Genomic DNA, 14,135 nt, shown 5'->3' with positions numbered 1-14,135 from the left:
CACAGTTTCCTAGCTAGATGGTACCTCCACATGTAGAGGCAGCATACCCCTGACTTCCAGATGCTGGAAGACAAAGAAGAGGAGAGGGAAGCTTGCCATCAGAGCCTGTTTGCATCTTGCCAAGCATTTGGCATCTGGTCACCCAGTAGAAAGCTGGACCAGATGGACCATTTGGCAATGAAAATGGAAAGGGAAACCTGTAGAGTGAGGGACAGTCTGGCCTTGCCCTGAGTGAGCCTGAGAGAAACCGGTACCTTCAGCTCTTCTGATTCGTAGCTTCATAGAATCATAGAGTTGGAAGGGACCACCAGGGTCATCTAGTCCAACCCACTGCACAATGCAGGAAACTCACAACTACCTCCCCCCCACACACCCAGTGACCCCTACCCCACGCCCAGAAGATGGCCAAGATGCCCGCCCTCTCATGAACTGCCTAAGGTAATAGAATCAGCATTGCTGACAGATGGCTATCCAGTCTTTGCTTAAAAACCTCCAGGGAAGGAGAGCTCACCACCTCCCAAGGAAGCCTGTTCCACTGAGGAACCGCTCTGTTAGAAATTTCTTCCTAATGTCTAGATGGAAACTCTTTTGATTTAATTTCAACCTGTTGGTTCTGGTCCGACCTTCTGGGGCAACAGAAAACAACTCGGCACCATCCTCTATGCGACAGCCCTTCAACTACTTGATGGTTATCATGTCCCCTCTCAGTCTTCTCCTCTTCAGGCTAAACATACCCAGCTCCTTCAACCTTTCCTCATAGCACTTGGTCTCCAGACCCCTCACCATCTTTGTTGCCCTCCTCTGGACACGTTCCAGCTTGTCTACATCTTTCTGAAATTGCGGTGTCCAAAAGTGGACACAATACTCTAGGTCTAACCAGAGCAGAGTAAAGCGATACCATCACTTCACGTGACCTGGACACTATACTTCTGTTGATGCAGCCCAAGACAGCATTCACCTTTTTAGCTACTGCATCACACTGCTGACTCAGTGTTTGGTCTACTAAGACCCCAGGATCCTTTTCGCACACACTACTGCTAAGGCAAGTCTCCCCCATCCTATAATTATGCATTTGATTTTTCCTACCTAAATGCAGAACTTTACTTTTGTCTTTGTTGAAGTGCATTTTTTTAGTTCTAGCCCATTTCTCCAGCCTGTCAAGATCATCCTGTATCCTGGCTGTCTTCTACCGTATTTGCTACCCCTTCCAATTTAGTATCATCTGCCAATTTAATAAGCATCCCCTCTATTCCTTCATCCAAATCATTTATAAAGATATTGAACAACACTGGGCCCAGGACAGATCCCTGAGGCAATCCACTAGTCACTCCTCTCCAAGTGGATGAGGAACCATTAACAAGCACTCTTTGGGTGCGATCTGTCAACCAATTACAGATCCACCTAACAGTAACAGGATCTAAATCACATTTTCCCAATTTGTCAACAAGAATATTATGGGGAACCTTATCAAAAGCCTTACTGAAATCTAGATAAACTATGTCTACAGCATTCCCGATCCAGCAAGTAACTTTCTCAAAAAAGGAGATAAGATTAGTCTGACATGACTTGTTCTTGAGAAACCCATGCTGGCTCTTAGTGATCAGATCCATCCTTTCTAGATGCTTAAGGACTGACTGTTTGATGATTTGTTGGAACACTTTTCCTGGTATAGAAGTCAAGCGGATGGGTCGGTAGTTACCTGGATCCTCCTTTTTCCTTCTTGAAAAAGGGGACATTTGCCCACCTCCAGTCTTCTTGCACCTCTCTTGTTCTCCAAGACTTCTCAAAAATAATGGTAAGAGGCTGAGAAATTACATCATGAAAGAAAGAAAGAAAGAAAGAAAGAAGCAAATTTCACATCTGAAGAAAATAATAGCATTTATTTGTCTGAAGAAGATAATTGGAAAAGTTCTGCTAGCAATGATAACATATGTTCTTCAGCAGGCTTGTGGCTTTTTGATTTGTGGCTGAGTTTTCAAGGCCATTCAGTTCTTCTTGTGTAATTTCCTCATTTGTGTTTTCCTGTGAGCAGCCATTGGATTTTCTTGTTCTTGAGGTATTTATTTCTCCTATGAAGATGTGTCTGTTTTTCAAGCGACTTCATAAAAATTTCACTGTTAGTGGGTATTGCCCTTACCCTTCTGTGCAGTTGCGTTTTGTTTTGTAATGGTAGAAAATGCCGCAGCAGTCCCCATCTGACCCTGGTGGTGGTGGTGGGGGCACTTTGCCCGCCCTGCCATTCCAGGGAAGACCTGGTTGCAACCCAAAGCTATGGGATTCCTTCCTCGGGGCAAACCCAGCCTTCACCCGCTGTCAAGGCCTCCTGCCTGGGGGCGAAGACTTTGCAGAGGTTCCCTTTTTGGGAGGCTTTGCCACCTGGGATGAGCCCCGTGGCGCAGAGTGGTAAGCTGCAGTACTGCAGTCCAAGCTCTGCTCACGACCTGAGTTCGAGCCGGCTCAAGGTTGACTCAACCTCCCGTCCTTCCGAGGTGGGTCAAATGAGGACCCAGCTTGCTGGGGGTAAAGGGAAGATGACTGGGGAAGGCACTGGCAAACCACCCCGGAGACGAAGTCTGCCTAGGAAACGTCGGGATGTGACGTCACCCCGTGGGTCAGGCATGCCCCGGTGCTTGCACAGGAGGGGGCCTTCACCTTTTTGCCACCTTTTGGGGGGGGCGGCGCTGGGCAGGAAGGCCGCGCGAGAACCCCCCCCCCCGCGCGCTCCGTTCTCCCGCCCAGCCCCACCGCAGGCGGACGGAGGGGGTGGGGGTGGGGGTGGGGAGCCAAACTACACCTCCCGCCCAGCCTTGCGCGCCGCCTCCCGCGCGGGAGGGGGGAGAAGGGGCGTGTCCTGCTCCTGCTCCTCCCCCCCCGGCCGGCGGCTCGCCTTCTGGCAGGGAGCCGGTGGGTGGGTGGAGGGCCGGCTGGCTGTCGGGGCGCGCCGCGGGCGGCCTTGTGAGGGCGGCGGGCGGAGGCGAGCGCCCCGGCGTGGGGATGGCGGGCGGCGCTGGGGGGCCGGCGGCGGCGGCGCTGGGGGGCCGGCGCTGGGGCGGCGTGGCGGGAGCGGCGCGGAGCCCTGCCCGCTGAGGGTGTGTGTGTGTGTGTGTGTGGGGTGGGGGGGGGCGGCCATGGGGCACCCGCCGCTGGAGTTCCGCGCCTGCTACCTGGACAGCCCGGCCTTCCGCGAGCGCCTCAAGCGCTACGAGCAGGAGCTGGAGCGCACCAACAGGTTCCTCAAGGACGTCGTCCGCGACGGCAACGCGCTCATCGGCGCCCTCCGCGGTGAGTCGGCGGCCGGGGGGGGGAGGGGAGGGGAGGGGAGGGGAGGGGCCCGCCCCCGCCCGCCCCCGCCCGCCTCGAGCCGACAGAGACCCGCTCCCCTGGAAGGAGGGAAGGAAGGGCTGCTTGTGGGCAGCGGGGGCAGGGCGCCCCGCAGTGGCCCCTGGGGCCCCGCCCCTGGCGCCAGCGGCCCGGCCCCCCCGGGGATTCTGCGCGCGGCCCCGGGCTGCAGGAGCCGGGCTGCCTCGCAGAGCCTCTGCTGCTGCCATCTGCAAGGGGGGGGGGCATTGCCATGAGCACCTCTCCGGCAGTGACAGTGGGAGCAGCGGCTGCCTCCGCATGCCTGGGGCCCTTCGCCTGTGGCAGGACTGCTGCCAAAACAGGGCCACAGAACAGGGGGCCATTTATGACAGATCACACCCACGGAGTGCTCATTAATGGTTCCTCTTCCACTTGGAGAGGCGTGACTAGTGGAGTTCCTCAGGGATCTGTGCTGGGCCCTGTGTTGTTCAACACCTTTATAAATGATTTGGATGAAGGAATAGAGGGGATGCTTATTAAATGTGCAGATGATACTACATTGGGAGGGGTAGCAAATACGGTAGAAGACAGAGCCAAGATGCAGGATGATCTTGACAGGCTCGAGAAATGGGCTAGAACTAATAAAATGCACTTCAACAAAGACAAATGTAAAATTCTGCATTTAGGTAGGAAAAATCAAATGCATAATTATAGGATGGGGGAGACTTGTCTGTGCAGTAACGTGTGCGAAAAGGATCTTGGGGTCTTAGTAGACCAAACACCGAACATGAGTCAGCAGTGTGATGTTGTAACTAAAAAGACAAATATGATCTTGGGCTGTATCAACAGACATAGTGTCCAGATCACATGAAGTGATGGTATCGCTTTACTATGCCTTGGTTAGACCTCACCTAGAGTACAGTGTTCAGTTTTGGGCACCACAATTTCAGAAAGATGTAGACAAGCTGGAACGTGTCCAAAGGAGGGCAACAAAGATGGTGAGGGGTCTGGAGACCAAGTCCTATGAGGAAAGGTTGAAGGAGCTGGGTATGTTTAGCTTGGAGAGGAGAAGATTGACAGGTGATATAATAACCATCTTCAAGTACTTGAAGGGCTGTCATATGGAGGATGGTGCCGAGTTGTTTTCTGTTGCCCCAGAAGGGCAGACCAGAACCAACGGGTTGAAATTAAATCAAAAGAACTTCCATCTAGACATCAGGAAGAATTTTCTAACAGTTACACTGGTTCCTCAGGAGGTGGTAAGCTCTCCTTCTCTGGAGGTTTTTAAGCATCTGTCAGCATTGCTGATTCTGTGACCTTAGGCCAATCATGTGAGGGAGGGCATCTTGGCCATCTTCTGGGCATGGGGGTCACTGTGGGTGTGGGGGCAGTGGTTGTGAATTTCTTGCATTGTGCAGGGCGTTGGACTGGATGACCCTGGTGATCCCTTCTAACTCTGTGATTCTATGTGGTGGCCCCTAACATCCGAGGGGCCCTGTGGGGTACATGTCATTTTGTAAGTAGTGTTCTTTTGTGGCAGAGGTCACCTTGGAGTAGTGGTTAGAGTGTTGGACAAGGAGCTGGATTCAAATCTACTACTCCCAAGGTGGTGTGGTTAAGAGCGGTGGTTTAGAGTGGTGGACTCTGATCTGGAGAACCGGGTTCGATTCCCCACTCCTCCACATGAGCAGTGGAGGCTAATCTGGTGAACTGGATTCGTTTCCCCACTCCTACACGAAGCCAGCTGGGTGACCTTGGGCAAGTCACACTCTGTCAGCCCCACCCACCTCACAGGGTGTCTGTGGTGGGGAGGGGAAGGGAAGGTGATTGTAAGCCGGTTTGAGTCTCCCTTAAGTGGCAGAGAAAGTTGGCATGTAAAACCAACTCTTCTTCTTCTGCCTACCATGAAGTTTGCTGGGTGGCCTTGGGACAGTCCCACACTCTCAGCCTTACCTTACAGGGCAGATACGATGATCAGATGGGGACATGAGAGCCAGGTATGCTGCCCTGATGGATGACGTGTGATGAAAGCGCACCGGGTTGCATACGTGTGCAGCAAGCCCCTCAGATGGCTTCTGACCACTAGGCACGCCTTGAACTTTCTGGAACTTTTGGATTGTGTTCCATCAACCTGGTACTATTCTCATCCCTGTCTCTTTTCCTCATTTGGATGCTGCTGTCATTATGTATAACGCAGGTAACACACGAAAGTTTGCATGTTTGGAGTGAATTGAGCATGACAGAAGCCAAGAGTGATTGGCTGGGATGCTGGATCTGTCTCATGCGTGTGACATTTGCTTGCAGAGAGAACTTTTTTCCTTTGTTCCTTGAGAGAGCTTTGCCCTTTTTGCCATAGAGAGAAGGGGCAAGACCACTGCTGAATTTTCCCTTTTGGAAACCCCCTGGGAAGAAACATTTCCATCCTACATGCCACCCTTCACCATTTTGCCAAGAAGAAGTGTAATTTGCCAGGGCCCTAACCAGGATGGCCTAGGCCAGGGGTCTGCAAACTGCAGCTTTGGCCCGTTGAATGCGGCTCTCCGAACTTGGTTGGGAGCCCCTGCTCTCGCACCCGCTCGCTCCGGGAGCCGGCGCGCCTGAGAGAGAGAGAGAGAGAGAGAGAGCAGGCGAGCGGGTGCGCTGTCTCTCTCTCCCCCCCCCCCCGCCGTGGAGAATGGCCGGGTCCCCCTTTCCCTTGCCCTCAATGGTTGGGAAGCTAAAGCCTCCCCTCCCCTCTAGCTGCGCAATTGCTTGGCGGGCGGCTCGGCGGTTCCTGCCCCCCCCCGCCTATCAGCTGTTGGGCAGGGCGGGCTTCCTTTGGTAGACCTGGACTCCGGCTGAGTCCCATTGGGAGGTCATGTCTACCCACTGGCTTTCTTGGCGGTAGACCTGGACTCCGAGGAGGGGAAAAAGTCCCCCTTCAGAGGCAAGGTCTACCAATTGGCTTCTATGGGCCTCCGGAGGCCAGGTCTACTGCCAAGAAAGCCAGTGGGTAGACCTGGCCTCCCAATGGGATTCAGCCGGAGGCCAGGTCTATCAATAGGCTTTTATGGTGGTAGACCAGGCCTCCAGATGAGGACTCCGGACGGGGAGGGGGAAATGGCAGGGACTTACAATTTTACTTTTATCAATAAATAAGATCATTATTAAGTATGATATCAAGTTTTATTCAGTGTACCTATAGTTTAATTAAGACCTAAAACTTTAATTAAAATTTATTAAGTTAATAAACAGTGTACCTACCTATACAGTTTAAGTTTAAGAAATTTGGTTCTCAAAAGAAATCTCAGTTGTTGTACTGTTGATATTTGGCTCTTTTGACTAATGAGTTTGCCGACCCCCGGCCTAGGCTAGCTGGATCTTGGCAGCTCTCGGAAGCTAGGCTGGGTCGGCCCTGGTCAGTGTCTGGATGGGAGACCACTAAGGAAATCCAGGGTTGCTACTCGGAGGCCAGCAGTGGTGAAGCGCCTCTGAACATCTCTTGTCTTGAAAACCCTACAGGGTTGCCATGGCTTGACGTGACTTTCCACCACCAGCACCATTTGCCAAGGCCTCTTTTTAAGCAGTGTTCATCCAGAATCTAATGTTGTTCATTTGACACAAAGTAGAGTAAGACTTACTTCTGAGTAAAAACATGCTATGAAGGGTTGCTTCACAAGCAGTGATCTCTCTGTGTGCCTGAGTCCAAAATACCAGGGTGGCCCATTAGCTGTGGAAAGGTGTCCCTGGGCAAATGCAGGGGGTGCTTTAATCCCTCCCCTTCCTGCCATCTGTCAGCTCTAGCAGCCAGTTTTCTTTCCACTTGGAGGGAATAAGGCTTTTAAGTTCATTTATGATTATTTATAGCAAAAATGTTAAGGCAATGGAAATAAAATTATTAAGTGAAAATTTTAAAACAAGGACATTTTGAACATGCTAATAAACCTGGAAGATATTTAGCATATTGTTTAAGCAAAGAAAGAGAAAAAAGGACAATACCAGGGTTTAAGAAAGGAAATTAAATTATGTATGCGGAGCAAGAGATTCATGAACAAATAAAGAACTTTTTCTCAGATCTATACAGAAAAGAATTTATAGAAGCATGAAAGAATATCTAGCGGAAGCACCAATGAGGAAATTTACATTGGAACACAGAAGAATTTTAAACCAAACAATAACAATATAAAAAATTAAATATGCTATAAAAATTGAAAAAATATGAAGCACCTGGACCCGATAGACTGACAGAAACATATTATAAATGCTTTGAAGAAATCTCTTTGCTGCCTTGAGCACTGTGCACGTACATGGTGTGTTTGTGGAAAGGCCCCTGTAGAAGTCTAAAAGAGCTGAAGTCCAGCACATTTACTTACAATTACTGGGTACAGAAACCCACCCGGGCACTGAGGCATTTGCTAGTCATGATATTTGCTGGTTCCAGTAGTTAATTCCCAAGAAATATCAGAAATATCTGGAGTCAGGTCTGGAGACTTTTTGTGTTGTTGTTGTTGTTGTTGCTGCTGTTCTACAGGTGTTGTGTTGGCCCTTTAAGCTTTCAAGGGCTGCTGTTTCAATGGGTGGTAGACCTGGCCTCCTCCCTGCCCATTATTTTCAGCACATCCCAGTTTTAAAGGGCTGTTATTCTCTGTGGGTAGGAGACCCTTCCTGTGGGCGTCAGGCCAACAGGACCGTTACCCCTGGGGCCGGCTTCCTCTCCCTCCGGGCTCCCATCGTGTGCAGGAACTTCAGAAGTTGTTCTGATGTCATTTTTAATGTTGAAAAGGGCTTCAGAAGCTGTTTCACTGAGTTTGGGTGAGTATTGATATTTTTCTAATTAATTAGAATGAATAAAATTTCCCAACATGACATTCTGATATGATATCAGTACTCCCCATATTTCATGCAAATGATAACCATGGCCTTCCCAGATGTCTGATAGGGAATTAAAGTGATAACTTTTGAAGTGCCTGCCCCAGCTGTGGTGGACTGCTAGCAACTGAGGGGGTGTGTGCTTTCTGGTGATCTGGCTCCGTGGCCAGGCTGGTGGGCTCCTAAGAAAGACCAAAATGACCATTGTGGGAGGAAACTCAGCAGCACTTGCTCGTCAGATAGGAAGTTGGCCGTGCCTGTTTAAGGCAGCGCAGTCAGGCTCAGGAGACCCCTGGATGTCAGGCCTGTGGTCCTTACGGCATCAGATGAGGAGCATTTTTCACCAGCAGCTGTTCAGATTTTCCCCCAGTGATACAAAGCGCGCCTCTTGTGTTTGCTTTGCAGTCCACCCAGTGCTTGCGCTGACTGCCTGCTGTACGGGCCACGATCGTGTGGAGGTTGCTTTTCATGTGGTCTGAAGGTGTTGCCCACCGTGAGCTTTTGAGTTGGAGCTGCTCATGGTCAAGTTGGCGTTAGTCACTGTCTTTTAGCCACCCATAAAATCTCATGGGCCAGGGACGCATTGTCAGCTTGATGCAGGGCCCTGTGGCCCCATGCTGGCCACAGACGCAGATATGGCCGGCTGGCTGAAACTCCCATGCTTGGTCCACAATTACGCCGTCTCCAGTTTCCTTGCCTGGCCCTTCTGTTCATGCAGCCCCTTCTGTTGCTGGGCCGGGCCTCTGCCCCTGCCAGCTTCCCTTTCCCCCAGGGCCTCAGATCTTCACCCTCACCCCCCCTCCACCCTTTCTTCACTTTTCTGGGTTTTCTGTTTTCCCATCTACTCTGTCCTTTCTCCAGCAGTGAGGCAGCCTCAGCCCCCTTCTCTCTTCATGGCTGTTCCATGATGTTGTACTTGCGCAGTTGGCAACAGAGTGGCCTTACGTAAAACATTGGTAAAGGACTACAGTTCTAGAGAGTGTGCACCTGGGTGGCAGTGGCTTGAACCCTGACCTTGCTTTCCATTCACGAAAGAGGGAGAAGTTGCCTTTTGCCAGTTACTCCCCTGGCGTTCCTGCAGGCCCAGTGACCTGAGCGACCAAGAGGGTTGCCGGGGTGGCTTGTGTGCTGGACCTCTGCCTGCCTCCTGTGCCCTTCCTCCTCTCCACTGCCTAGCCCTAAGGAGTATGAATGGCTCCCTATGGAGATTCACTCCACATGCAATGGCATGTCCAAGTTATTTGGTCTTCTAATAAGAACAAGCACAGATGGGATAGAGCTCTTGTTCTGGGCGCCAGCCAGCATGAAGGAGCTGTTTAGCAGTGTAGCAGATGTGGCAGTTTCTCGAAGTAAGATGGAGCTGCCCCCTTTCTCTCTCCCCCCCCAGCTAGTGCTTTTGCATCTGCATCTTTCACCAGCAGTGGACTTCAGGCAGAGCCAGCTAAGTGCCCTGGCCTGTGGTTTGTAAGAGGGGTGGAAAGAGTAGCTGTCTTCCCTTACTCCAAAAAGCTGATCAGAAAACAGAGGCTGACCAGTGAGATGTTCTGTTCATGTTCTTTTGGAAAGCCTAATTTTCTTAGATTCTTGATGTTCTAGGCAGTGGTTGTGTGTGGGTGTGGGGTGTGAACGTGCTATTCTTGAGATCCCTGTCTGCCTCTGCTAAAGTATTCAGTGAGGCCAAGAGCTCGAGAAGAAAGCAGACGAGCACCTCTGTTTTACAACTTTGTTTGGCAAGGGGGACGAGCTGCTCAGTTTCTGGGCAGTAGGGGCTCCAGGGTTGACTGAGCCTGTTTCCTCGTCTTAGGAGAACAGAATGCAGCAGAGACTTAATTTATTTTATTTTATTTTACTTGCTTCTGTTCACAAATATGCCAGCAGAGCTTATCGCAAGGAAGCGGACTTATGCACCCCGTGGCTCTGCAGCCAGGCCTGCATCTGATTCCCAAAGGGCACCAGTGTGCCCCCAGCCCAGAAGGCTGAACGCCCAGCTCTGGCCGCCGTTTCACTTCCTTCTGCGGATCCCCCATAGACGGAGTAGCTGTTTCAGGCCCTCCCTAGCAGGCAGGATGCTGTGAAGGAGCTCTCTCCGGCTGCAAAGACAGCCTTTCCAAATTGGATTATTTTTGCCCTGGAACTGATGATACCAAGGAATGGGATCTTGTAGGTCCTTCTGCCTTGCAATGGACCATTTCGGCTGTGGTCATCTGCTTTCTGGCAGTCCCTCAGACCACAATGGAAACGATCAAGTCCAAGGCATAAGGTCTTCTCCAGACCACACACTGCAGTGACTTCTCCTCCTTTCTGATGCATCTCTGTGGGCTTTGAGATGTTTGGAAGGGGATCAGTGGAACCATTGTTGAGTAATAGGTGGACTTTTCAGTGATGTTGTATACAGTGTGGGCAGGCTGAGCAACACACCTTTGGGGGAAGGAACATTGGATGGTAGAAGGAGTTGTCTTTCAAGAGGTTTGGTATCCAGCAGCCATAGTTCCCATAAATGCTGTTTCTCCTTCCTGTACATAACAACATTCGCAGTCAGTGTTGGATGCAGGTGGGCTTGGACATAAATTATTTTTATTCAATTTTACCCGAATGTTCTCACAACAAAAACCTTCAAGGCAAATGCAACTTAAAATAATGCAAATTCTAAGCACAATTAAACAATATAATTCACTACAGTCATTGTATACCCCAGCAGAACCTTCAGCAAAATAAGAAAATGGGTGTGCAGCCCAACAGGGTCAGGCAGAGGCCAGTCCAGAAGCTTTCCTGGAGACCAGTTGGGACTGGGCTCTTCTCAGCCTCACCAGCAAACGTTTCCACTAGATTGGGACACCACCAGCGCCCTGGCTTGGGCCACGGAGGGGTGGCCCTGCCTAATGGAAGAGGCAGCAAGCACAGGCGGGTTGGGGGTCCGTAACTGGTACCCAGGGAGCCGTGAAGGGAGGAGCACACCTGCAGATCCGTGCAGGACTTTGAATCAGAGAGGAGGGATGAAGCTTATTCATTTCTCCTTTGGAGTTTGCATGAGGCTTGCAAGACCTTCTGTGGTCTTCATGACAGAAGAGAATAGGCTTGTGGTTAGGGATGTGCAACTGTTATTAGCTCTGTAACCAAGGATCTGAAGTGCTGACGTCTGCTCTGGGAGGCTGCGCTTTTAAAAATAACAGCCTTTTCTAGTAAACATCCCATCTCCGCAACAAATGCTGTAGCATGGCAGGATTTGAATAATTGCATGAGCTTATTTTTGTTGAAAACTTCATGTCTTTCTTTGAGTGTGTGTGTGTTTAATGGGTGCCAGGGAGTTAGGGGCAATGCTTAAAACTTGCTCTTTGTGCTTGCAGTGAAGGAGCCTATGCATTGCAGGTAGGTTGGATTCTGGTGCTTCCAATGGAAAGATGTTGGGTAGAAGAGAGTGAGAGAGACTTTGATCTGCCTGAGACCCCACCCTAGAGAGCTGCTGCCACTTGGAGTGGGCAGTTCTCAATGCGAAGGACCAGCTCAGTTTGAGGGGGTGGGCCCTTTGTTGTACATTTGCCCACTGCTCAGTTAGGGTGGCTTTTCTTCACAGGAAAAGGGGTTTCTCTTTGGATGCTTGTGCTGGCCTGGAGGAAATTTTCCTCAATGGGACAGTCATCTGAAGCACACCAGTGGTTTGTGTGAAGACATCTGTCCGGAGGAGCAATTTAAATTGGCTTTCTCACACCTCTTTGGCATGTCTTTCTTTTATCTCGTACTGTGGGGGGGGGGATCTGATTCAAAAGCCCCAGATGCAGCCGTCACCTCTGCCCCTGCTGCTTTCTGGTGCATCTGCATAGACCTTGGAAGATGTTTGGGAAAGCGAGGGCAACTTCTTCCATTTTGTATCATTAACAAGGCATTTCTTAATTATAAACTAATGCTCTGGGAGTTTGTGGGTTGCTGTTGTGAGACCTGTGAAGTGTGACACTTATCCACTTATTCTGGCAGACCCTGTTCAGAGCCCTCTGGAAGATGCTGCCAGCTGGCACTAGGCTGGCAAATCCCCGAGGCAGCTGGTCAGTGGGCAGACGGGCTTGTTTTATAAAGCTGTTAGGCACAGTGGATCTTTGAGGTTGTTACACAAAATCTCAGCCGCCCAGGTTGTTGCTAATCTAAAACAGATATAAATTTTCAGCAACAGCCACAAGTGAATTGGCTGGACTCATCTTTAAAAGGGACGGAGACAAGGACATGGTAACAGTTATGACATTTTCCATTGTCCTCTCAAGGTGGACAATGTTGCTGTTACAAAGCCTGACGTGCCTGCGTTTCATCTCCCACTTCTCAGTCAAGAATTGCTCCTTTGGCAGCTTCTCACCAAAGGGCCTGTTTAGCAACTTGCACTCATGTTCACTCTTAAGAGTACTGGGAAGGTAGACACTGACTGCAGGAGGCTGCTGTCTGTCTGGCCGCAGCCGGGTGGAAAGGGAGTTGGGGGCTGATCATGCGTGCATGCATGCTGCCTGACCATGCATCCTGAGATGAATGTGTGTACAGACTCCATTCCAAAGCATTGTGTTTGAAGTGTGGTGGACTGTTTTATCTGTGGCGCAGCACTTGACTTGGGATGGCTGTGCTCAGTGGCAGACCTACATTTTTGGGGCCCTGAAGCTTGAACTGTTATGGGGGGCCCTTCGCAACCGGCAACAGTAGGGCAACATCCAGCAAGGTCCAAACGGCCTTGCTGCTTTTCAAGGACCTTGAGGCTCAAATGGTGGAGAACAGGGTGGTGGGGTGGAGTCCTTGAAAATGGGCCATATGGTGAAGAAATAAAACTACAGAACTATTAAGCCAGGCACCAACAAAGGATCTGACAATCCAGCTGCCCAAATGTAGGCTGTGAATAGATTCCGGCGAGCTCAGTGAGCCCTTACAGCTGGGGGTTTGAGCACAGCAAGCCCCTGAGAAAATTGTGAAATTTGACCAATGACGGACATTTTGAGGCCATGTGAAATGGGTATTAGAGCATATTCTAAAGTCAATAGTAAGTTCTTCAACTCATCAGCTTATGATTCTATCACTTAAAAAACTCCATTGATTTTGTTGAGAAATTCGCTCATTAAAAAAAGTTGCTTCAGGGGGCCCCTCTGGGATTAGGGCCCCTGAAGCTTAAGCTTCATTAGTTTCACAGCAGATCCGCCTCTGGCTGTGCTCATAAATGTAAGTTGTAGCTGGCAAGCGAGGAGCCCGCATATGCCAAGAGGTTCTGAAACTTGGACCTGGGACTGAGCCTTTGTTCTGCTGCGGATTCAGTGCAGAGTCTTTGCTCAGCTCCACTTCTTATTTCCTTACATGGAAAGTGCTGTTGGGAAACCCCCTTGTCTCCAGAGCTTGGATGGCTATTGCCCTGTTGTGGTTTTCCACAGCGCTCACCAGCAGTGGTGGTGCACGGTCGCCTTTCCATGGGCTTTTAGGAACCTAACCCTAACCTTTCAGGGAAGTGCTGTTGGGACAGGAAATGCCCAGTGCTTCAATGTGCAGTAGGAGCAACAGTGATCTGCCTTGAGAGCGATCCTAGTAAAGATTGCAGTGTTGTATGAGCGAGATAGGTATCACTGCATGGTTATAACTGGGGCTGAACTGTGCGCAGTTCAGAAATAGCAGGGCAAACAGCAATTCTGTGTGTGTCCAAAAGCAGCCTCTGCATGTGGGGAATGGGCTCGCCAGGAGGAGCCTTCCTGGGGCAGACCGGGTGGGAGGGTGACCTCTCTGGGGAGCTGAAGCGGGGAACTTCCCCAGTTGCATCAGTTGTTTTTAAAAGTGAGAAGGGAGCTGCTCCTCTGCTCTCCTCTCACGCAGGCCCATCTCCTGGCGTTTAGAGGTGGGAGCGAAAGCCTTTCGGTGGGTGACCCTCCACTTGAAAGAGGTACAGACCGGGGAAGCTGGCCCCACGTGGCTTCTGAACACATGGATGGCCTCTTGGGAGTTTTGTCAACTTTTTGTATGCTCCAAATCAGTGGCATTAA

At 50.5% G+C, this 14,135-nt stretch overlaps 1 protein-coding gene across 1 annotated transcript in view; it reads left to right on the top strand.

Moving 5' to 3' along the window:
* Window positions 1–3,121: 3,121 nt before the first annotated feature.
* OPHN1 (oligophrenin 1) overlaps window positions 3,122–14,135 on the top strand; it is a 184,109-nt gene continuing 173,095 nt past the window's right edge. Inside the window, exon 1 of the mRNA XM_056859175.1 lies at window positions 3,122–3,282. Within this exon, the coding sequence (XP_056715153.1) occupies window positions 3,129–3,282 (154 nt within the window). The 5' untranslated portion in view covers window positions 3,122–3,128. The remainder of the gene's footprint in view (window positions 3,283–14,135) is intronic.

The sequence above is a fragment of the Euleptes europaea genome, chromosome 13 (assembly GCF_029931775.1).
Source record: "Euleptes europaea isolate rEulEur1 chromosome 13, rEulEur1.hap1, whole genome shotgun sequence".
Taxonomy (NCBI): Eukaryota; Metazoa; Chordata; class Lepidosauria; order Squamata; family Sphaerodactylidae; genus Euleptes; species Euleptes europaea.
Note: the sequence above shows the minus strand (reverse complement) of the source record. Positions and strands in the feature narration are given on the sequence as shown.